This window comes from Bos indicus, chromosome 12 (assembly GCF_029378745.1).
Source record: "Bos indicus isolate NIAB-ARS_2022 breed Sahiwal x Tharparkar chromosome 12, NIAB-ARS_B.indTharparkar_mat_pri_1.0, whole genome shotgun sequence".
In the NCBI taxonomy this organism is placed as follows: domain Eukaryota; kingdom Metazoa; phylum Chordata; class Mammalia; order Artiodactyla; family Bovidae; genus Bos; species Bos indicus.
The window spans coordinates 27842375-27864951 of NC_091771.1; the positions used below are offsets into that span (position 1 = coordinate 27842375).

General features: G+C 45.2%; 1 protein-coding gene across 7 annotated transcripts in view; it reads left to right on the forward strand.

Annotated features, from left to right (window-relative positions):
* Nucleotides 1-22270, forward strand: part of STARD13 (StAR related lipid transfer domain containing 13) — a 492634-nt gene extending 470364 nt beyond the window's left edge. For 4 of the 7 annotated variants that reach the window (XM_070800199.1, XM_019971413.2, XM_019971412.2 and 1 more), the window contains 8 exons: nucleotides 162-378; nucleotides 8147-8345; nucleotides 12368-12578; nucleotides 13131-13245; nucleotides 14084-14305; nucleotides 15043-15260; nucleotides 18945-19121; nucleotides 19827-22270. In XM_070800199.1, coding sequence (XP_070656300.1) covers nucleotides 162-378; nucleotides 8147-8345; nucleotides 12368-12578; nucleotides 13131-13245; nucleotides 14084-14305; nucleotides 15043-15260; nucleotides 18945-19121; nucleotides 19827-19944 — 1477 coding nt within the window. In that variant the 3' untranslated portion in view covers nucleotides 19945-22270. The remainder of the gene's footprint in view (nucleotides 1-161; nucleotides 379-8146; nucleotides 8346-12367; nucleotides 12579-13130; nucleotides 13246-14083; nucleotides 14306-15042; nucleotides 15261-18944; nucleotides 19122-19826) is intronic. The other 3 variants (XM_019971415.2, XM_019971414.2, XM_070800198.1) reach the window with 1 other exon arrangement.
* Nucleotides 22271-22577: the final 307 nt, after the last annotated feature.

A 22577-nucleotide genomic window follows, 5' to 3' on the forward strand; every position in this document is an offset into this window, starting at 1 on the left:
AAATCCATTCTGCTAATGTGAATCACCCTGTTTAACAGTTAGAGGCACAGGGCACAGACAGTCCTTCCAATGTAATGTGAATAATCAAGGGAGAAATGTTGAATTCCCCGGCGCCTGTCAGATGTTCCAACAAAAGCTTGGCTTCCCTCTTGCTTTCACAGCCTCTCCCCGCAGTGTGCTCCACGAGGCGTGCATGACCTGGTTTCTGTGAATTCTAGGGCAGTTCCAAAGTTCATGAAGAGGATGAAAGTTCCTGATTATCGAGACAAGGCGGTCTTTGGCGTTCCCCTCATCGTTCACGTCCAGAGAACTGGGCAGCCCCTGCCACAGAGCATCCAGCAAGCGCTGAGGTATCTACGCAGCAACTGCCTCGATCAGGTAGGGTCATCAGCCCCAGGCACAGGCCAGGCAGCACAGAGCACCAGCCAGATCAGATCTGTCCAGGGTCAGACAAGACATGCGCCTCCGAAAGAAAAGGCACTGTCATCTTTAGAGGTCACTGTTTAATTTGACCAAGTGACATCCTCATCAAGCCATGCGAGGATGTTTCCTCACTGGCAACTTGAAGGACACCCTGGAGTGACTGCAGAAAGCTAACACTGATCATTTGTACCTGTGATGGCTAATTTGTGTTCCCCGGAAACTGGGAGTAAAGCTATCTACTGCATTTCCTTTTAATTACGGTCTCAATGCCACCACTGATTTCATAGCATTCTTTTATCCCTGTTTGTTTTTAAACTAGAATTAGGTGTTTATATCTCCCTTTATTAGTTTTTTTTTGAAGCAGCACCATAACTGTTTATATTTTTAAATTTATTTATATATTTTTTAAATGTGCAAGTAAAACATGAAAATAATATCAGCTAAGTTAAATGTCCCTTCATCTTGTGGAGTTGATTAAAAAGCTCAAGCTGAACAAAATTTTTGGAGACCATTTTCCGTCTCCAGGACTGTGGGGGCCGCCTCAATGGTGGACAATGAATGGCCCAGAGTGCAACCTAGTCTATGATTAACCAGGCCAGGCTTTTGCTCCTCCTAATTAATACTCATTAGTTTCTCTATTAGACATTCTGTCCAAAATAAAAGCCATGTTTCTGCTTGATCAATTGCAACCTTGAGTATTGAGGGTATTTTCAGGTAACTATTCTATAATGGCTTCTATTCATCTTACTCTTTAATACCATGTGAAGAATCTGTGCCAACCTAAGGTTATTTGCACTTTTCATTGATTTACCCTTGGCCTTAAGCTAAGTAGACAGGAATGAGCTAAGCCACCCGAACTCATGAACTGATGTCGTCTCCACCCCAGTGCTGAGATCATACTTAGAATCAGGATGGTCTCTTGATGAATCAAATAGCAGTTTTCAGTGGAAAAGAACAGGAGTAACTTCTTCATTCAGTGCCATCACTGATTGAACTCAATGCCTCATGCCCTTTTCCCTTCCCACTCTTAATTCAGATAATACGCACATCTACATTTTTGCATATTTGGATGTCACAGTGGAGGTAAACGTGGTTGCTGTTACCGTTGCGGTGGTGATGGCTGCTTTGTTGAGAAATGGCCTGGATGGCTTGCCTGTTATTTCGCAGAAAGAAAAGCAACAGACCACTTGTCTAAAACCAACAGCACTCATCTTTGGCAGATGCCCCAACATTAATTGATTTGTGAGTAACATCCCGATGGAGCAATCCAATGAAGCTGATAGTTAAGCGTTAGATTTTTTTTTTTTTTTTTAATTTTAGAACTTTAACCAAAGGCACACATTAATCAAAAGTAGAAGGTCTATGGGTATTTTACTGAGAAAAATTTTTGGAGAGGTGGGCTCAAACATTTGCCAATACCCTGGGAATTCCCTGGTGGCTCAGATGGGAAAGAGTCTGCCTGCAATGGGTGCGGGAGACCCAGGTTCAATTCTGGGGTCGGGAAGATCCCCTGGAGAAGAAAATGGCTTCCCACTCCAGTACTCTTGCCTGGAAAATCCCATGGCCAGAGGAGCCTGGCAGGCTAGAGTCCACGGGGTCGCAAAGAGCCGGAAACAACTGAGCAACTCCACTTTCACTCTAGTTAATCTCTTGCAGTCCTGAAAGCACTGCCACCATGCCCTTCAGCTCAGGACTTTGAAGCTTCAACTGTACTTTTATTGGACTATTAGTATAGCAACCCACTCCAGTGTTCTTGCCTGGAGAATCCCAGGAATTGGGGGAGCCTGGTGGGCTGCCGTCTATGGGGTTGCAGAGTCAGACACGACTGAAGTGACTTAGCAGCAGTAGCAGCAGCAGTATAGACCCAGGATTGTGTTTTGTGGAGAGTTGCCTGCTATTCAGACACGTTTTTCCAAACTTCTCAATTTTCATAAAGGTATATAAGACCCATCTCCCCTCTTGGCTGATTCTCTTCGAGTCTTTGGCTCTAATGCTTATCAGCAAATGTTCTATTAAGAGAAAACAGGGTTTGTTCTGGAATGCTTAAAGCAAATGCTGCAGTTCATCTACACTCTTCACTCAATAACTGTAACCTTTCCTAAGTGCCCAGCATGTTTCAGGGATATTAGGTATCCTGTGCTCACTGCCTCATTCAATCCCATATCACCCAGGGCTAGCCCCCATGTGTCAATGGTGGAGCCAACATTTGCTTGAAAATCTATCTCCAGGGTCCAAGTTTTTAACAAATGCATTTCACTACCACCCGTTAGAATTGTTTGTCCCCAGTGATTTTGGGGTGATGCCACCTCTGGCATTGAGGGACACTTTGAGAAGTGGCCCTAAACAGCTCACTGATGGATTCAGTGTCAGGATTGTGCTGATGGTGTTATTCATTGTGTCATGTGGTGTCTTTTCTGTAAGAACCAAAGAATTTTTCTTCCTCAGCCCCCAGCACCTGAAAGCATTGTTATTTTGGGGATAACTGACCTGTCTATATTAGGTACACCAGGCTCATTCAGCTGGATATGTTTTCCTCTCTACATTGGCTGCGAGAATTATTGAAACCAAATGCACATTCTGCCTGTAGTTAATATATGTAACATGGGGGCATGCGTGAATTTTGTGTGTGAACCTCATTCCTACTTCCTGCTCTCCTTTTCTGTCTTTATTTTCCTATTGCTCTGATGGTCTCATCTATGATCCTTAATTTATAGATCACTATAAGTCACTTTGAATTCTTTTCCTATACAAGACTGGCTACACATGTGTTGTAATATCACCACTCCACTCACTGCATAGTCTTTATGTAGAACGGAAACCAGTCCTGCCCTCTGTAGACTCTGAATAAACGTGTATCACCAGCACTGCTGCTGTTATTGATGCCAGTCTCCTGTTTGAAGCAAAAGTCATTCAAATGGAGAGAAGGAAAGTGGCGCCAAATCCCCATCAACCCCTGCTCCCTGGCTTATGCTTATTCCCTGTCTCTGTTTCAGGCCTGTAACTATTTTCTGTCTTTCTTTTTTAATCTGGACAAACACTACCCTGAAAAACAGTATGCTGGCAAAGCTTTATAAGAAAAAGGCTCATTTCGTGGACGTGGATACTGACTGTAAATGTAAACACAATGACCAAGTCAGCCCTTCTCTTGTCTCCGTCCAAAGAAAGAATCTGTCAGATGCCAAAGGGACTTTCGCCTTAGCCAGTCCCTCCCTTAGGAAGCACTCAGTGCTGGCAAGGACCCCCTACCTTCATCAGCAAAGAGTGTGGGGGGCACACAGAGGGCCCCCTCTGGTCCCTGCAAAGAAGGCAGGCAGTAACAGTAAGAAATGAGGGGAAAGCAGAGAAACATAATAAGAAAACCAGGCTCAGGAGGAAGACTATCCTAGAGATTTAAGAGCCAACTCAAGCAAATAAAAGCCAGTGAATCCGAAAACAAAGAGAGACCAAAGAACAAGGAAGGAGAACCCGCCAGATAAGTGTTCTTCCTTCACCAATGGCACCTCCTCTGAATCGAAGACTCAGGTCTACTCAGGATCCTGAGACCCCAGCCCCACGACTGTGCAGGACCAAAGGGTCTAAGATGCCCTTCCTCTGAAGCACGCTGACCGACTTCTCTGCTGCTCCTTTTACGTGGTCCCCTCCAACCACCTTCTCGGGCTGTCCCAAGGCTCAGCCTCTCACCCCAGACAGGGAGGCTCCCTCCCTGCTCCACTCCTTCCCCTCAGGCTAAGCATTCTTCTCAAACAGGAGGTTGTCACAAAGGACTGAAGACAGCCAGACAGAGGCCTGAAACAGGGCCGCCTACATCCCCAACTACAGAACATCTTCTTCGTGCTGAAACACAGTGTATCCATTTTCACCTGAGCAGTTGGCTGGAGATGAAATAAGGATGTTTACCTTCTATTATGAATCATTGCAGACATGGCAGTGTGTGAAAGGAGCAGGCTCTGTTGGCTGAGCTTTTATTTCTGCCCTAAATCAGCTACACAGAAGGGTAGATGATACCCAAGTTATACCCAGCTCCTGATGAGTATGGAGTCATGGCAGTGAGTGGCCAAACCTGCAAGGCTCCACATAAGAACCCGCTACATACTGCTCTCAGGCATCTTTCTCTCTCTGGATAAAACCAACCTTTCTTCATTAGTGGCGCACATCCCTAAAGAAGAGGAAACACAAGTCCTGATAAACATCATTAAGTGCTGAAAGGATTAGCATAAGCAGGATGCCAAGTAGGAGATTTAACATTATTTAGATGAAACTTGAATTCTAATGCAGCACTCATGCCCACGCTCTCCTTCTAATGGAGTAGCAAGTTTTAAAAGCCCAATTATGCTGTGAAGACACTTCATACTCAGCACAAGTGTCCTCCACCTGCTGCCTACCTAACATCATAAAATGAGATGTTCCTGGGTCTGTCTTTTTAAATTACACGTTGAGTCCTTGCTTTTCAAAGCTGAGTGTTTAGGTGGAAGACCAAAGAGAGAGGACAGTAAAACCAGACCAGAGGGACACTCATCACTCATCCTTTTACCCTGAAAATGAAGATGACGTGCAAGAGAGAAGCTTATGAAATGGGTTTTGCATTGCTGACCACTACTCTTCCCTATTAAGAGAGGATGTTGGAGCCATACTTTCTGGTACATGAGAGCAGGCCCTGCTGTGTAATTTGTGGAGTCTTGTGCAAAATGAAAAGTGCATAGAGATTACAAAGAATTTCAAAATGGCAACCACAGAGCATTAAACTAAAGGTGCATCCACATGTGACTACCCAGGTCACCGGGCCGCCAGCGACAGACACAGAAGCGAATGAAAGACATTTCATACTTCTTGGGTCTTCTTCATAATGAAGCTGAAGGGCCTGGGGTCGCCTCCCATCGGCCACAATGACCATGGTGTCCCTAGAAGAAACGCATTTTCAGTGGTTTCTTTGGTCCTCCACTTTTTACTTACAAAAAGAAATTAGTCAGAAATGTGCATTTTATCGCAGCTGTGAAAGCTTTTTGAAGAGGAAGTGATGGTTGGCAATCCTGGGAACCCCTAGCCCTGGCTGCTCTACGATGATGGATAAGAAAAGCTCTTCCCTCTGGTCCCAGAAAAAGCTTCTACTTACCTCACCAGGAAGTTTTCCATTGCAGGAACCTGTAGCCCTGCCCCCAAATGGCTTAAACAATAGAAAATTCCCATGGTCACATAACAACAAGGCAGGTAGTAGGGCACTTGTTCCATCAGCTCAGTGCCATTTTTTATGACAGGGGCCCTTCCCATCTGCCTCTTCTGCCATCCTCAGTACTCCATCTGGAATCTGATTTCAGACCACCTTTACTTTTATTAGACTTAGAAAAAAAAAATTCCTTTGGCGCTTCCAACAGAAGCACCCAAAATCCACAGAACCCACAGATATTTCCCACATCCCCTGGAAGATAAGGGTGGGATGGGAAGGTTACTGTCAGAATTTGAGTCTGAACAAATAAATACCTGACAACCCTCTGGACATCCTGTGAGATCTGAAGTCAGAACAAGCAGCACAGACCCGGCGGCTGGAGAGCTCCAGACACGTCTCAAATCGTTGAAATAACAGTATCTGCTGAAACTAGAAAGAAACTTGGAGACAGAACAGTACAAAGAAAGCATCCCTGGGATGTGTGTGTACCTGCACCTCACGTGCACCAGAATCCACGCCGGCGAGGCACAGAGGGGAATGAGGAACCTGGTCCCGCCACGTACACACACACACACACACACACACACACACACACACACACACTCACTCACACACACACACACACACACACACACACACACACAGTTGTCAGCATTATTCTTTTTATAGAACACGATCAGTATTTCTCCACCGTCAAAAACAATAATAACAGGAATTCTTGGATGGAATACTCCCAACTCACAGGAGGAGCCCTGTTTGTGAATCACGCTAAGGAATTCACCTCCGGGGCACTTGGCTTCTGAGAACTCCCGTGTATCACGGCCCTGAGGCCCGGTCCTGGGCCTCCTTCCAGAATTAGAGATGTAAACACACTGAGGCCGGGTCTCACTCCCGATAATCACTTATCTGACACCTTGAACTTTTCTTTTGACAGTACATGCTTTCTTCTCTTGCCTTTTGATGAAATTTGGAGTAGTCGCCAGAGGAAGAGAAATGTTCTTTAGATTCTTCTTGGCAACGTTTGTGCATTTTCTAGGCATTCCAAACCTTAAGAATCAAAAAGAAAGTGATTAATGTTTTAAATGACACTCCGCCTGAATATCCAATTCTGTGAAATTGGGGTGGTAAGCCTCAGAATGCAGAGAAAGATTACTAAGGATTCTGTCTTTATTGCCACAAAAAGTAGTGGTGTATAATTTCCCCTGTGTTCCGTGCCTCTGACGTATACAAAACCCTGAGTATTCCCCAACTGCTTGGAATTCTTCCCTTGCTGTTACTGCAGTTCGAAAGAGTGAGGGCTGCTCTCCATTTATAGCAGCAACTGAGAGAGCTCTCCTCAGACGCCGGAGCTTGGGTCGAGGCCGGCCTGGCACACGGAGCAGCCAGGGAGGCGTGACTCTCCAGAGCAGGAGAAGAGCAGCCAGCATTGACTCCCGGTCCGGCCACTGCCCACCTCTCTGACCGCTGGGAGCGTGGAAGCGGGCCAAGTAGGGAGCCCTTGGGGAGTGAGAAGAGTGCAGATGGAGGGTTGAAGAACTGGTTTTGAGAAACTCAGTGCCCTGCAGGCATTTAAAAATAACAGACATACTAATGCACTGTAAGCCTGGGCTCCCAGAGAAGCTCAGTTCTTTTGGGGTGGCGGCAGATCCACTCGAGGGGAGCCTACAGCATAACCTGGAAACCACTGCAGGACCCTGCATCCCCACAGGGCTCTGCTCCCCCTTGCTCATCCCTGTTGGGGCATCATCCCCATGGTGCCCTACTGCTCCATTTATTTGTCAAGCAGAGGAGTGTAAGTGCTTAAAAATAAAAAAGGCATAAGACAATGTCTTGAAGTCTGAAGAAAAGCCACTCAGGAATCATTCTCACCAGAGCCATAACTTACATACCTAACAACTCACCAGCTAGAGTAGTAGGTGCATCATACGAGAAACCTATGTCACAAGGATTCTGGAGAAGGAAAAGCATAGAAGTAAGACTTTTCAATCAAAATACATGCTTATGATATTATTTTGTTTCATGAACACATTCCCAATAAACCTTTCCCTCAAAGGGGCATTGGATATGGTTGCTTATCTGGTATCTATCAAACCTTCCATTGACGGAACTTTTTCAAAACCCCTACTAAAGTGCACACAACCAGAGGACAGGGAATTTTGTCTGGTCTGCTCACTGATGACTCCAAGAAGTTATAAGTATGCCTGATACATAATGGGTATTTAATCACTACTTGTTAACTAAATACAATACAATAAAACAATAATGACATCGGTGGTGTTTTAAGACTTGACAGGTTACAAAGCACAATCACATCTATTTTCTCCGAAGCCCTGTAAGATGGGGTACTATTATTATTTTCATTTTGTGGGAGAGGAAGTCAATGTTCTGCTACTGCCCAGAGTAGCTAAATTAGTAATTTACAATTGACTAGTTTGGCCACAATTCCAGCTTACCAAGTCCTGGTCCCACTGCCTTCCCATCACCCCCCAGGTGCTTGCCGTAGGAAGAAAATATCTGGGGCCAAAGGCAGCCTCACTGACACATCCCTGTGGCTTGTTTCAGGTGGGTCTTTTTCGAAAATCAGGTGTGAAATCTCGAATCCATGCCTTACGTCAAATGAATGAGAACTTCCCTGAGAACGTCAGCTATGAGGACCAGTCCGCTTACGACGTGGCGGACATGGTGAAGCAGTTCTTCCGAGACCTTCCCGAGCCTCTTTTCACCAACAAGCTCAGTGAGACCTTCCTCCACATCTACCAGTGTAAGTGGTACAGTGCTCAAACTGTTCTAAAGCACATCCATTCACCTAAAAAAAAAAAAGTACACAGATTGAATTTTAATCGTACAGGTAATACATGCATGCGTGCTAAGTTGCCTCAGTTGTAGCTGACTCTCTGCAGCCCTTTGGATTGTAGCCCACCAGGCACCTCTGTCCATGGGATTCTCCAGGCAAAAATACTGGAGTTGGTTGCCATGCCCTTCTCTAGGGGATCTCCCACCCAGGAATCGAACCCACACGTCCTGTGGCCCCTGCATTGCAGGCAGACTCTTTACCACTGAGCCACCAGGGAAACCCTACACGCAATGCATGAAGTATATAAAAGTTACAGGAGTAAACTTTGTTCACACTTTGATATGAAAATCTCCAGGCTGTATTTTATGCATTTGAAAATACTTTTTGACATAAAAACCTTCCTTCTCTCAATAGGGGTTTGTGTAAGATATATTAAAAAAAAAAAACTAACTTTCAATGTAATTTTAATAAACTTAAAATGAAAAGGGACACAATAGAATTTATTTTACATACAGGTGTTTTTAAAAAGAAAGCATTTCCTTGGTATATATGAAATCCAGATGTGTTAAAATGACTAGAAATCAAGGGAAAATTGTATTTTAATACCATGCATTTTAACTGGTGATAAGTAAGCAAAGCAAAGCAAGGCTTAAGCTTAATTCAACTAATTTATATTTTCACTTAGAACTTTTTAAGTGATGTGAAGTTGATAATGCTCAGTGAAGCCCATATAATTAATAATTAAAAATAGCAATTATTGATTTAAAGGCACACCCTGCTAAAGGTAGTTGCTAAGGGCAGAAATGAACACGTGGCTTTTTCCCAGCAGTACTGTTATGTTTACACAGCATCCGCATGGGCTTCCTTTCAGGACTCCCCAAGGACACTCAGGTCCCACCGTCAGTTTTCCGTATCCTCCATTGGGCATCCGAGGATTCAGACAACTTTAGGTCATAAACACAGTACAGGATTCACAGTTCATTGAATCTGCAAATTCAAGACCCAAGTATAGGAAGAGCTGACTATGTATTTATCAGGAAAAAGCACTTGCCTTTTAAGTGAACCTGTGCAGGTCAAACCATGTTGTTCAAGGGTCAGCGATAAGTATTTAATGGTCCAAGTCTCAATTCTTCAGGAAAAAAACACTCAGCCTGTGGACTTTCAAGTTTTTAGCAACATATGCATGAAATAGACCTTGACGTGAAATTGATCCAACTCGAAGAGGATTCCTGCTTACTGAGAATTCTGTACTAAATGTATTTTAGGAGTTTGCAATCAAAAAGGATTATAACAAGTACCACTTGTCAAAACAGGATAAAGTAGTGACCCACTAAATAAATATTATCTTGTCAAAATGAGTAGGTTAAGTTAGTGATACAGGTTGCTGGAGCCTAAATACAGGGAATTCATGTTTCTGCCGTAAGAGGTTGAGCTGTGTTTTTTCAGTAAAACCTCCCTTATGGTTTGGAAGTAGCATATATGAGCCTTTACATGAAATCGGTTCTTGGGTTATGGTTGACATCAGTCTAAGGTTAAAGCCAGATTATTTCCAAGAGATAAACGCTTTCAGCTCTTTGTGAGACGCACAAGCAAAAAAAAAAAAAAAAGATCAAAGCAGGGTTTATTTTAGCTGAGCAGACATTTACTGAGTTCAGCTTGTGTTCAGGGCACTGTGCTGAGCACTGCAGAGAACATGGATGAGTAAGACTTAACTCTGCTCTTAGGCATCTTACAACTTAGGGAGACAAGACATACATAGATAACTGTAATACAGCAAAACTGGAGACATTCCATGATAAGTTACAAAAAGCACCCAATGGGGTTGAGAAGAGGAATAAGGACTTGATGGAGAGGTGACAACTCAAGGTTGAGATACACAAGGAGCACGTGCTGAGTGAAGCAAACAGCACATGTGTCAGGCGATTATAGGATTTCCGTCTGGCTTGCAGAAGGGTAACTGTCCAGTGAAGCATCAAATGACTCCAAAAGTTAGACTGAGGCCTGTACCCAGGAAGGGCACTGAACATTAGAGCAAAGGGCTTATATTTGGTTCATTAATCACTGGAGAACCTCTGGGCGTTGTTGAAAGAGATGACCAGTTACAATGCTCTCAGCTATAAACACAGGATCCAACAAACAGTTGTTTAAACAACAAAGACATCATGTAATCGCACAAGACAGAAAATCTGGAGTTGAGTAATTCCAGAGTTGGTTAACTCAGGGACACCATGGCTGAAGTACGCCTCTCTTGGTTATCCCCTTACGGTCACAATAGGACGGCCACAACTTCACATTATCATGTCTTCCCAAAATCACATCCAAAGGCAAGAGGTCAGCAGAAGGGGTCTCCTCAGGCATGTGTCTCTTTCTGTCAGGGAGATAAATTTACAGGAGCGCCTACCGAACATTTATCTTGGTCCCACAGGCCAGAAAGTATACATTTTTCTCCCCTAGATCAATCACTGGAGAGAAGAACGGGGTTACCATTTTTGGTTTGGGCCAGTGTGGGTCAGAGGGAAGGGCCCAACCTCCCTGAGCACAATACAGCCCAAACCTGAACAGAACATGGCCTTTCTTAGAGAAGAAAGAGAGAGCAAGTATATCCCAGGCAGCCAAGCTTGTGCTGCAGGGCCAGTGTCCATCAGAACTGCTTATTTGACCCATGAATCCAGAAGTGGTGAACAGGAGCTACCGGACAGGACAAGAATGGAGGGTCAGGTAGCCAGCACATTGACTGAGGCTCTGAGTTACCTGTGGTGACTTCTAGTAGCCAGACTAGAAATAACAACGTTCCAGGATAGACTCTGGTGTCAAGAGTTTTCCAATGTCTGTGGGGAAGAGGCCACTTCTCCCAGGTGGCTCAGACGGTAAAGAATCTGCCTACTAATGCAGGAGACACGGATTTGATCCCTGGGTGGGGAAGATCCCTTGGAGGAGGATATGGCAACCCATTCCCAGTATTCTTGCCTGGGAAATCCAAGGACAGAGGAGCCTGGTGGGCTGCAGTCCGTGGGGTCAGGAAGAGTAGGACACGACTAAGCTATTATCACTTCACACTTCTTAACTCAAGTGAGCTCCTGATGGTGTCTTTCACAGTGAGGGGAATAAGGCAGTGAGTCAGTCCTAAAAGCGGAAAAGGCAATGGCACCCCACTCCAGTACTCTTGCCTGGAAAATCCCATGGACGGAGGAGCCTGGTAGGCTGTAGTCCATGGGGTCACTAAGAGTCAGACACGACTGAGCGACTTCACTTTCCCTTTTCACTTTCATGCATTGGAGAAGGAAATGGCAACCCACTCCAGTGTTCTTGCCTGGAGAATCCCAGGGCCGGGGGAGCCTGGTGGGCTGCCTGCCATCTATGGGGTCACACAGAGTCAGACACAACTGAAGCGACTTAGCAGCAGCAGCAACAGTCCTAAAAGATCACTGATAGACACAGCCAGGGGGCAGCAAAATGCAGCACGGAGCACCCATTTTTCTAGGATTTTTCCCTCTTAGTTACCTCTTACTGTTCAGGCCAATTCTCTTTCAAGCCTGCATGACCAGGGCTCCCTGCCCCACCCCCTGCCTCACCACCACCTTTATCACCACGGGGACCACCCAGAAGGAGAAAGGCTTGAGAGGAGGGGGGACCTGGTTCCCCTTCCCACAAGCCCTGGGCATCCTGAGAGATACTTCACAAGCTAGGGAAGGGGGGCGATGGGCAAGAGGCGGCAGACAGGTGAGTATCGAAAGCCAGCACAGGGTGCTCTTTGGGAGTCCAGCCTCGTCGTTAAGACCGTGAGTTCTGGAGTGAGACTGGGGGTTCTGACACCGGGTCCAAAGCGATGATTTCTCTGTGCTCCTAGCTGTCCTCACGGTCACTGTTGATGACGACGAGGACCCCAAGGACCCCAAGCATGTTCGCAGGAAGGTAGCACACTCTCCCCCTCCCCCGCCGGCTCCTTCTGCGGCTGGCCCTCTGACAGCCTGGCACCTATTTTTTAACAGATGTCCCCAAGGAGCAGCGGCTGCAGGCAGTGCAGGCGGCCGTCCTGCTGCTGGCCGACGAGAGCCGGGAGGTGCTGCAGACGCTGCTGTGCTTCCTCAACGACGTGGTTCATGCGGTGGAAGAGAATCAGATGACGCCCATGAACCTGGCCGTGTGTCTGGCCCCCTCCCTCTTCCACCTGAATTTACTGAAGAAAGAAAGCTCCCCCAGGTGGGTTTTTCTCGACGGGAATGCTAATCCCAAATCAGGTATTCCCCAGGGCTACTAAAAAAAAAGAAAAATACATGCGTTGCACTTCAACCTGGGGATCTGTTAGCACTTCGTTTATAATCAGAAAATGTTTGGAGTTGCGGCTCAGAGTCAGAGAATTACCAAGGTAGCATTGAAGAGTGTTCTCTGTGATTCAGAAAACCTGGAATTCTGTTTTGTATGTGTTTTACAAAATCTTCAATTTGAAAAGACTGGATTTCAGGCCCAAGCATGGCAGCCTGCAGTGAAGTAGTTTCAAACTTGGGGAAAAATGAATTAATTTCTCCCCCAACAGTTATTCCTGCCCTTGTGTTTTTCCAAGGTTTTCCATTTGTCAGACTCTTAACCTGCCTCGGGATATCTAAGATGTGTGGTCACTGTTTTTATTTGGAAATGAGAAAGTTTGGGATCTGGGTGGCATCCAGGCATGAAGAGATAGCAGAGGGGTGAACTGGGTCCTGTGAAATGCTCTGGGGTTTGGGATCCGCTGAGCGTTGTCCCCTTCAATTACAGAGTCATCCAGAAAAAATATGCCGCTGGGAAGCCAGATCAAAAGGACCTCAGTGAGAATCTGGCCGCGGCTCAGGGGCTGGCCCACATGATCATGGAATGTGACAGACTTTTTGAGGTGAGTGAAAGGCTCCAACCGTCTTCCTTCCTTATAGCTCTTGGAACTCGATAAGACAGTTGGAATGGTTACTGCATTTATGGCTTATTTCTGAGTTGTTTTTTTTTTTTGACAATGGTACACTGAATAGTGCCTCCCAGAAATATGAGGAGGCAACCCCGAAGTTGAGGCTTTGACAGTTAAAGACACTTGGGTTTACCATGATGATGATGTTTATAAAAACGGCTGCATCAAGTTTCCGTGCCAGGTCCTGGGCCAGCCAACTACAGTATATTTAATGTGACCTCAGGACTTGATTAGATTCAATGTATGTGTGTGTGTGGAGGGGGGATACTGAACAATTGCGGTTAACTCTGAATCAGTGACAGCTTATGAATACAGCCACAGACATGCTAAAGGAGTAAGTGAACTAGACTTCTGGCATCCTTTTTGTGGCAAAACTGGCATTTGCAAAAGGAAAAAGTGTGCTAAAAAGGTAAAGCTGTTTTCTGAGTCATGTTTGATGTTCCCCTTAAGTCTGTGCACTTTTTAAATTTCCCTAGTCCAAGTTTTGCCAAACTGAATAAAAATATATGACAAGTAAAATCAAAGAAAAATGGAAAGGATGAATGGGAAGTCGTGGCGATGTTCTGAATAATAAATGTAGCCTCAAACAGATCTGGGTTTCCTGACTTTCAGAAGCCCTTTCTCCCAACTGCTGTCACTGATCTCAGACAAACACCTCTTGCCCTGCGGCACCCGGCCTGTCACCAATACAGTGGTTTTCGGTGACGCTACTTCACTTTCTCTATCAGTCTCAACATTTCTGTGTTGCTCTTCTGTGTGCCCGTTGGTTCAGGTCCCGCTTGAGATGGTGGCCCAGTCTCATAACTCGTATGTGGAGGCTGAGATCCATCCGCCAACTCTGGAAGAGCTGGGGGCCCAGCTGGAGGACAGCGGGGCCACTTTCCACACGTACCTGGAACATCTTGTCCAGGGCCTCCAGAAGGAAGCCAAGGAGAAGTTCAAAGGATGGGTCACATGTCCAAGCACAGACAGCACAGAGCTTGCTTTCAAAAAGGTAATCTTGGGTCTTGGAAAAAAAATTTACTCCCAAAGAGCCACATCTAACAACCTGGAATTTGTTTTGCTTCGAAGGTGGCCCCTCTGTCTCCAGGGCTTGTCACACATAGGAACTGGTCAAAGCTCTGCACCAGAGTCTGACTATGTAACCAGGTAGCAGACTGTGGAGCCACCCTTCTGGACCCAGGCCGGGCTCTGCCCCTGAGCTGTGTGACGTTGGGCGAGTCACACTCCTGTCTGTGCCTCCATGCTCTCATTTGCATAACGGACATAATAACAGGACCACTACCAGAGAACATACATACACTGTGGATACTATGTATAAAATAGATAACTAATCAGAACCTACCCTGTAGCACCGGGAAGTCAGTGCTCTGTGGCAACCTAAATAGGAAGGAAGCCCAGAAAGAGGAGATATGTGTATACGTATAGCTGATTCACTTTGCAAACACTAAGGCAACACTGGAAAGCAACTATACTGCAATAAAAATTAATTTTTAAAAAATGGAAAATAAAAAACTAAGAACAATGCTTAGCACACAGGGAGCACTGTGTGCTGCTGGTTATCGTTTTTACTGCCACTCTTCTTAAGCTTAAGGGTGAACATTTTAAACCTGAGGTGTACAGAATCACTGTCAAGTTCCATAATCGATGAGGCTTCTTGAACACCCAGTGAAGCCTGGTAGGTTCTGAAGAGCCAGGGACCTCTCAGCCGCTGCGGGTGTCTTTCCCCAGGTGGGAGACGGGCCCCCGCTGAGGCTGTGGAAGGCTTCCGCTGAGGTGGAGGCGCCTCCCTCGGTGGTTCTGAACCGCGTGTTGAGGGAGCGCCACCTGTGGGACGAGGACTTCGTGCAGTGGAAGGTGGTGGAAACGCTGGACAAACAGACGGAAGTCTATCAGTACGTGCTGAACAGCATGGCGCCCCACCCCTCCAGGGACTTCGTGGTTCTCAGGTAAGCCTGACCCTCTGCTCCAAAAGCAGGGTGAGAGCTGCAGATGGAAGCATGTCACTGCATTCTCCCACCGAAGTTCAGCCTCCACCGGGAACACTGGCGCCGGCCCTCAGTTCACTTCCCTCGGTGAAAACTGACTGCCGTATTCACGCCAGACCTCCTGCTTCTTTCACCCAATTCACAGTTCTGCCATGCTCTCTTATGGCCCCTTTCATTATGGAGCATACGGTTTATTAGGCCATAAATATCGTTCATTTCCTTAGAACAGAGTCCCAAGAAGAGCTGCTGTTTGTCCAGCTGAACTTTCTGCCAAATTATGCAAATTGAATCTCACTGGCTTTTCTCTTGATTTTGTTTTTCTCCGCCTGGAAAAGGCAAGTCTTCAGTGGTGTGGCTGTCCATCCAGAGTGTGTGTAACTTCAGAATTCATCTGTATAACTTCACACATTCAGACTATGCTCAGTCGTGTGCAATTCTTTGCGACCCCATGGACTGTAGCCTGCCGGGCTCCTCTGTCTATGGAATTCTCCAGGCAAGAATACTGGAGTGAGTTGCCTTGGTCTCCTCCCAGGGATCTTCCAGACCTAGGGATCTAATCCAGGTCTCCTCGATTGCAGGCAAATTCTTTATCCTCTGAGCCACCAGGGAAGCCCTTACATGTTTATAAGTCATCCCCATGCATGGAAACCTTGGCCCAGCCCTGAAGATTCAACTATGCTGAGACACTCGAATGTCCAGAAAGATTTCAGGGCCTGACAAGGCTTGAGACTCTGATCTCATCTGCTGAAATATTGCTTCTAATAGATTTGTGAGTTGAGTTCCAGACCCCTGTTCTCTGGATTTAGAATGGGATGCTTGGCTAACACTAGGCAGTGGGACAGTGGAGCTGTGTATGTTGGCTGGTGAGTCTGTACTGAATCGGAAAGAATGGGGATGGAGGATACTGACAAACCCAAATAAAATATAATTAAGTAAAAAAATTTTTTTTACTGATAACTGATGGTGAATACCATCTCTTCTCATATATTAGCAGTATTAAAAAAAATCACTGGTGAAATTCCCAAATGCATATTTAAAGTAGTTTCTTTATTAAACTAGTCTTGATGGCAAACTAAAGATTACTTTTCACATGAGCTATTTCTGCCTTTGGAATTGGTCCTTAGGACCTTGAGTTTCAAGGGTCATTTTTTTTTCACCCAAATATATGTATTTATCTTAGCCACAATGGGATCCTGGTGGAGAATGTGGGAAATTGTAAGCATGGCTTCTTGACACAGTTATTGGGACATTACTCATCTCATTGGAAGTTAAATTTTACACCTTCAGTGTTGCAAGCAAGAAGTCAAATAGTTCCAGGATGGCAGCCCTGGGAACTGGTAGGTTAGAGCCCTACCATGGTCCACTCTCCACTCCCCTTAGAGGAGGCTGAGGGCCAGAGTCCATTCATGGAACAGCCCTCCTCCCACTCTTCCTGCAGTGCCACCCGCCTGCCATTTTTAGAGTCCCATTCCATCCCGGCCTTGTGCCAGGCACTGTTGGAGACTCAAGATACTGCTGTGAACAGACCACAGTCCTGCTCTCTTGAGATTTATATTTTATTAGGAAGAGTCAATAAAGAGGATTTCTTTTCTGTTGTTGTTCAGTCACTAAGTCGTTTCTGACTCTGTGACCCCATGGATTGCAGCTTACTAGGCTTACTAGTCCTTCACTGTCTCCCGGAGTTTGCTCAGATTCATGTCCATTGAGTCGGTGGTGCTATCTAATCATCTCATCCTCTGCCACCCCCTTCTCCTCCCACCCTCAATCTTTCTCAGCATCAGGGTCTTTTCTGTTGAGTTGCTCTTCACATTAGATGGCCAAAGTATTGGAGCTTCAGTTTCAGCATCAATCTTTCCAATGAATATTCAGGGTTGAGTTCCTTTAGGATTGACTGGTTTGATCTCCTTATAGTCCAAGGGACTCTTAAGAGTCTTCTCCAGCACCACAGTTCAAAAACATCAGTTCTTTGGTGCTCAGCCTTCTTTATCGCCCAGCTCTCACAAGGCTGTGATCCATGAAGGGGTTACTTATCTTAGGGTGATACATAAGATAGAGGGTCAGAGCAGAGTCTCACTGTGTTGATATTTGATCCAAGACTTGAAGGAGAGGGTGGGTGGACCATGAAGCTGAGGGAGGAGAACTCGGCACCCAAGAAGATGAATAATGAACCAGACATGTTGCTTGTAGCAGGAATTCCTTGTGGTTATGATACAAGAGGTAGAAAGTGCCATGGATGGTCTCCTTTCTGGATTACCACGTTCATGTCTCACTTCATCCCTTTCTCTAGTTCCTCAGGAGGTTCCAGTGATAAGTCACTGAAGCCTTTTTCCATTTTATCCCCACAAATCTATACAACTTTCCATCTTTGTTCTTAATTATAGCATCATGCATGAAAAGAGAATGGTCATACCCATGGAGAAGTTGCTAAGAAATTTGTTGGGCTTGCTTATTCCCAAGTTTCTTGGTAATATGTTTCTTGTGTGGTAGAAGAAGATGAAGTTATAGATAAGATAACTAAGCAAGGGGATAGGATTTGTGACTTAATAACTGAGATTATAATAATCAAACCCATATCCTGTGGTAGAAATGGTTGCTACAGAGATGCTCCTGACTTCCATCTACAACCTTTTCCTAAGTGGTACCCGCTTCTATATCTTCCCTGGTGGCTCAGAGGTTAAAGCATCTGCCTCCAATGCGGGAGACCCGGGTTCAATCCCTGGGTCGGGAAGATCCCCTGGAGAAGGAAATGGTAACCCACTCCAGTATTCTTGCCTGGAGAATCCCATGGATGGAGAAGCCTGGTAGGCTACAGTCCACAGGGTCGCAAAGGGTCGGACTGAGCAACTTCACTTACTTACCCCCTTCTATGCTTGAATAGCTCCAGTAACAATGAGCTCACTACTCCTCATACAGCCCATTCCATTTTTGAAGAGTACACATTGTGAGACAGCTCTTCTCTGCACTGGATTGAAACACGCCTTCATATCTCTGCTTTCTGGAGTCAAATCAACTGTGTTTATTTCTTCTCCCACTCAAGAGCCTCTCAAGGATTTGAAGGCAGTTAGCAGTCCACATGTGTAGAGCTTTCTTCTAACTGAGCATCGTCAGCTCGTATCCTTTCAGACTTGAGTGGAGCATCACCTCCTCCAGGAAGCCTTCCCATGTGCATGATCTCAGTTCTCGTTGCACAGCCTTATCACTGTGCTGGTCAGCGTGTTTCAGAGTTCTCTCTGGAGGTCTGTTTCTCCTCCTGATTGGACCTTTGTGTCTTCAGTGGCTTCTCATAGCTTGCACATCCAGTAGATGTTTGGTGAAAGAATTGAATGAGCAAGTCCCGATTCCCAAATGGTGGGACCAGCAGGCCTTTCAGGAATGTGCAGGAGTCTCTGCAGCCTCAGTCTGGGATTTGGGAAGAATCTCTAAAAATTGCAAAGTCGTTTCTGACCTCTGGGTCAGAGGGATGAGACCCCCGCTTTGAACCACACTGTATAAGCTTTACACACACTTGTGAGAACCATTAGCTGAATCCAAGTAACTGGGCTTGGAATTTGAGCAAGAAAATGTCAGCGTAAGCCTCAGCGCCGTGCTCAGGGTTTTCTTTCTCTCTCCGCCATAATTCCCACGTGTGGGTTTGTTGCGCTGCAGGACCTGGAAGACCGATTTGCCCAAAGGAATGTGCACCCTAGTGTCCCTGTCCGTGGAGCACGAGGAAGCCCAGCTCATGGGCGGCGTGCGCGCTGTGGTGATGGACTCCCAGTACTTGATAGAGCCATGTGGCTCGGGCAAGTCGCGGCTGACCCACATCTGCAGGGTGGACCTGAGGTGAGTGCGGGCTCCTGGAGGTGGCAGGCACAGGGCCCTCTTTCCCATCTGACCCCTACTGCTCTGTCCTTCCCTCCTCCTGACCATTAACACATTGTCTCAGTGATTACGAATCATTCCCCTCACTTCTCGTTCCAGCTGTGCTAAAATTCTGACTTTCAGGAGAAGGTCCCATGCCCGTCTTTATTTTCCGTTTGTCCCACGTGTGTTGTGCTGCTCTCACGGGACGAACGCCAGCACTGGCGCCTGGCACATAGCAGATGCTCAGGAAATACGAGTCCTCTTATGTTTCTTTCCAGCCTGTCCGCTTTTCTGCTCCCTCCAGTTGCCCTCCTATGAGAAGGAACTAATTTAAATCCAACCTTTTTCAATGCATTCATGATGCTAAACTGAGTTCTTGGTCTGGGTGGATATAAACTGGGTTTTCTCTGTAAATTCTTGAATTAAGTCAGACTTGTCCCTGAGAGTACGCTATCATTTGAAAGCACCTGGTGAATGCTGCAAAGACAGACCAAACCCTTAGCCAGGAAGGCTTTTCACGGGCCCGCATTGACAGGATGAGGTTCGCAGGTCCTCGGAGCAGCAGCCCCTCGGGGAAGGCAGGCGAGCTGACAGGCCGGGCACGGGCGCGCCATGTTGACCGTGACAGACTGTTGTGATGTGGAAGAGGCTTTCCCACTTCCCTGCCCGTTTTTGTCCCCACAGAGGTCACTCCCCAGAATGGTACAATAAAGGCTTTGGACATCTGTGTGCGGCGGAAGTTGCCAGGATTAGAAACTCTTTTCAGCCCCTCATTGCTGAGGGTCCAGAGACTAAAATCTGAGTTTTCCCAAGTGTGACATCAAACTCAGGGAAGAGGAAGCGGAAGCAAACTGTGGGAGAGAGTGTGAGTGCAAGGAAGCAAGGGAGAGAGAGAGACCGATTGACAAGGTTACTGCTCAAAAGCAGAAGCACTGAGAAGTCGGAATGTCGAAGATGCAAGAATTTCTGAGAACTTTTCCTAGCCTTCCTGGAGATGGCTACATCCCTACTAATATAATATTTTTAAAAATCAAGAACATTTATCTATGTTACTTAAAATTAAATCGATTATTCCTTGTGCGTTGCCTAATTTTGCTATTTAAAGGCTTCTAAGAAGCACTATCATTAACTGTAAATAAATGTATGTAGAGCGTATGTACATATGTGTGTATATCTTTATCTTTACTGTATATATGTAAAATGTCAATTTTATATATAATTGCGTATTTTGAAAAGGAGTGCATCTGATCAGGTGAGCCCTTTCGGCACACGGTTCTTTCCAAGCCTCTCTGGGCCCTGTGTCCCCGCTGCCCTGTAAGCTGAGCAGAATCTGCTGCTAACACCAAAGTGTGAAAACAAGTTGTCCGCCCTGATATTTTACCAAAGATTAGCCAACCAAAGGAAAACACATTAAATGGTTCTCACGTGTTGTCAGCGTGTATCATTCAAAACCTGAGAGTGGGGCGTTGGATAAAGCGCGGAAAATAATAGTCCTCTTTAAAGCCAAGAAGTGGGTGAGTAGTCGTTACCAGGTTTAAGACTATATTACCAGTTGCCATGGGGCCGGCAGATACAGTTTCACTGAAATGCCAGATGCCCGTGGACCACTGGAGTCAGCTCCAGTGACTGAAACAGAACCTGTATTTCCCTGCTGATTAGAGCTGAATATAATAGCCTTGGCATATTCACAGCCAAAGGGAGCCTCTGTGTTTTGTTGAGGTTTCATAGATACATTGCATAATGTTCTTAAATGTCATTCTATTTGACCAGTGGCCTATTTAATGGTCACAGTTAATTGACATTTTCTTACCAACGTCTTGCACTGAATTTAACTCTGGACACCAGATAAAGGGAGATGCTGGTCACTCAAGAGTCCTGGACCATTACAGCTTCAGGGAGTTCTAATATTGCTACGTATGATGCTCTTAAGATATTACTCATTAAAGTTCTGCAATCTGAAAGACAGGGTTTTAAACTAACATTAAGACCAAAACTGTGTTCTTCAGTTAGCTTTAGAAAATATACACAGGTTTGTTAAGTCCATGTTTCTTCATTAGTCAGTCAAGCTAGCTATTCATTTGACCGAACCTTATTTATTATTGTATGGACTAAGCAAATTGACTATCCTTAACCAATCGCTGATGGATTTTAAGTTGGGTTTTTTTTTATTGTAATTCAGCAACTCTAAAGAGGAAGATAATTTATTGTGTTTGATTTCAGGGAGAGATTGGTATCATAATTTAGCAATTGGTGTTGGAGGGGAAAAAAAACTGAGTGTTTTCTTTTTATATTGTAATGTTTTCTTTTATCAGCATTGTGCAATTCTTTTATTGAGAGGAATAAAAATGCTATAAATGAGTTCTGGATGGTACAAGTAAAATCATACTGTCTGAATTGTAATCGAGGAATTTTTTTGTTTCCTTGCCTACCGAAGAAGGTGGTGGCAAACTCATAGTTTTCCATTTGCGCAATGCTCTGTGAGCAAAACAAATTCACATCCTAAATTTAACCACATATGCCAGATTACATAGACAGGATCGTTAGTGAATTTTAATGTAGCTTAATGCTGGTCCCACTCCAGAGATGGGCCCGCGTGTTTTCAGGAGGTGTGACAGGCGCACAAGGATGAACAGCGTCCTGTCACCGAGAGCAGGGCTTTTCCAGCCTCAGCAGCACACGGATCACCTGGAGATCTTGTTACCATGAGCCTCTGATTCTGGCAGGATCAGGCAGGCCTGAGATTCTGGATTCTGAACCAGCTTCAGGGCAAAGACCACACCCTGAGAAGCCGAGATCTCGAGGACACTTAGAAACAACGTGATTTGATTTCTGACTCCCCTTCTCTTCAAATTACCTTTTTATTTTTCATGCACATACGAAGTACACCCCTGCTGCCTACAACACAGTGCATCTTAAAAACAACACAAAAAAGGAGAAAGGTGCATCAAGCTTGTTTGTCAAATGCCACAGTATTTTATGCATTGTTATCTTGCCAATGGAAATAAAATATACTGCCTTTAAATAATATATTTATACCTCATGTATATCTTTACCTCGATTGTTGGTATCAATCATCAATTGTAAATAAATAATTGCCAAGGCAAATAAATTTATATACATTCAATATACCCCTCTTTTCTCTATAATACATGTTGAGTTTCATGCTTTATATAAATGGAAAACCTGCTTCCTGAAGAAGATTTCTCTATAAAGTAGCATGCTATTAAAAAAAAAAGAAAAGAGAAAAGCTCACCATGAGTTTCACACCTCTGTATTGTAGTCAAATCTCTCCCAAATGTAAAGATTTATATAAAAGTATAGATTGTTATCAACAGACCTTCACTAACAGTAAGTGAAGAAGTGAAGTCGCTCAGTCGTGTCCGACTCTTTGCGACCCCATGGACTGTAGCCTACAATGCTCCTCCGTCCATGGGA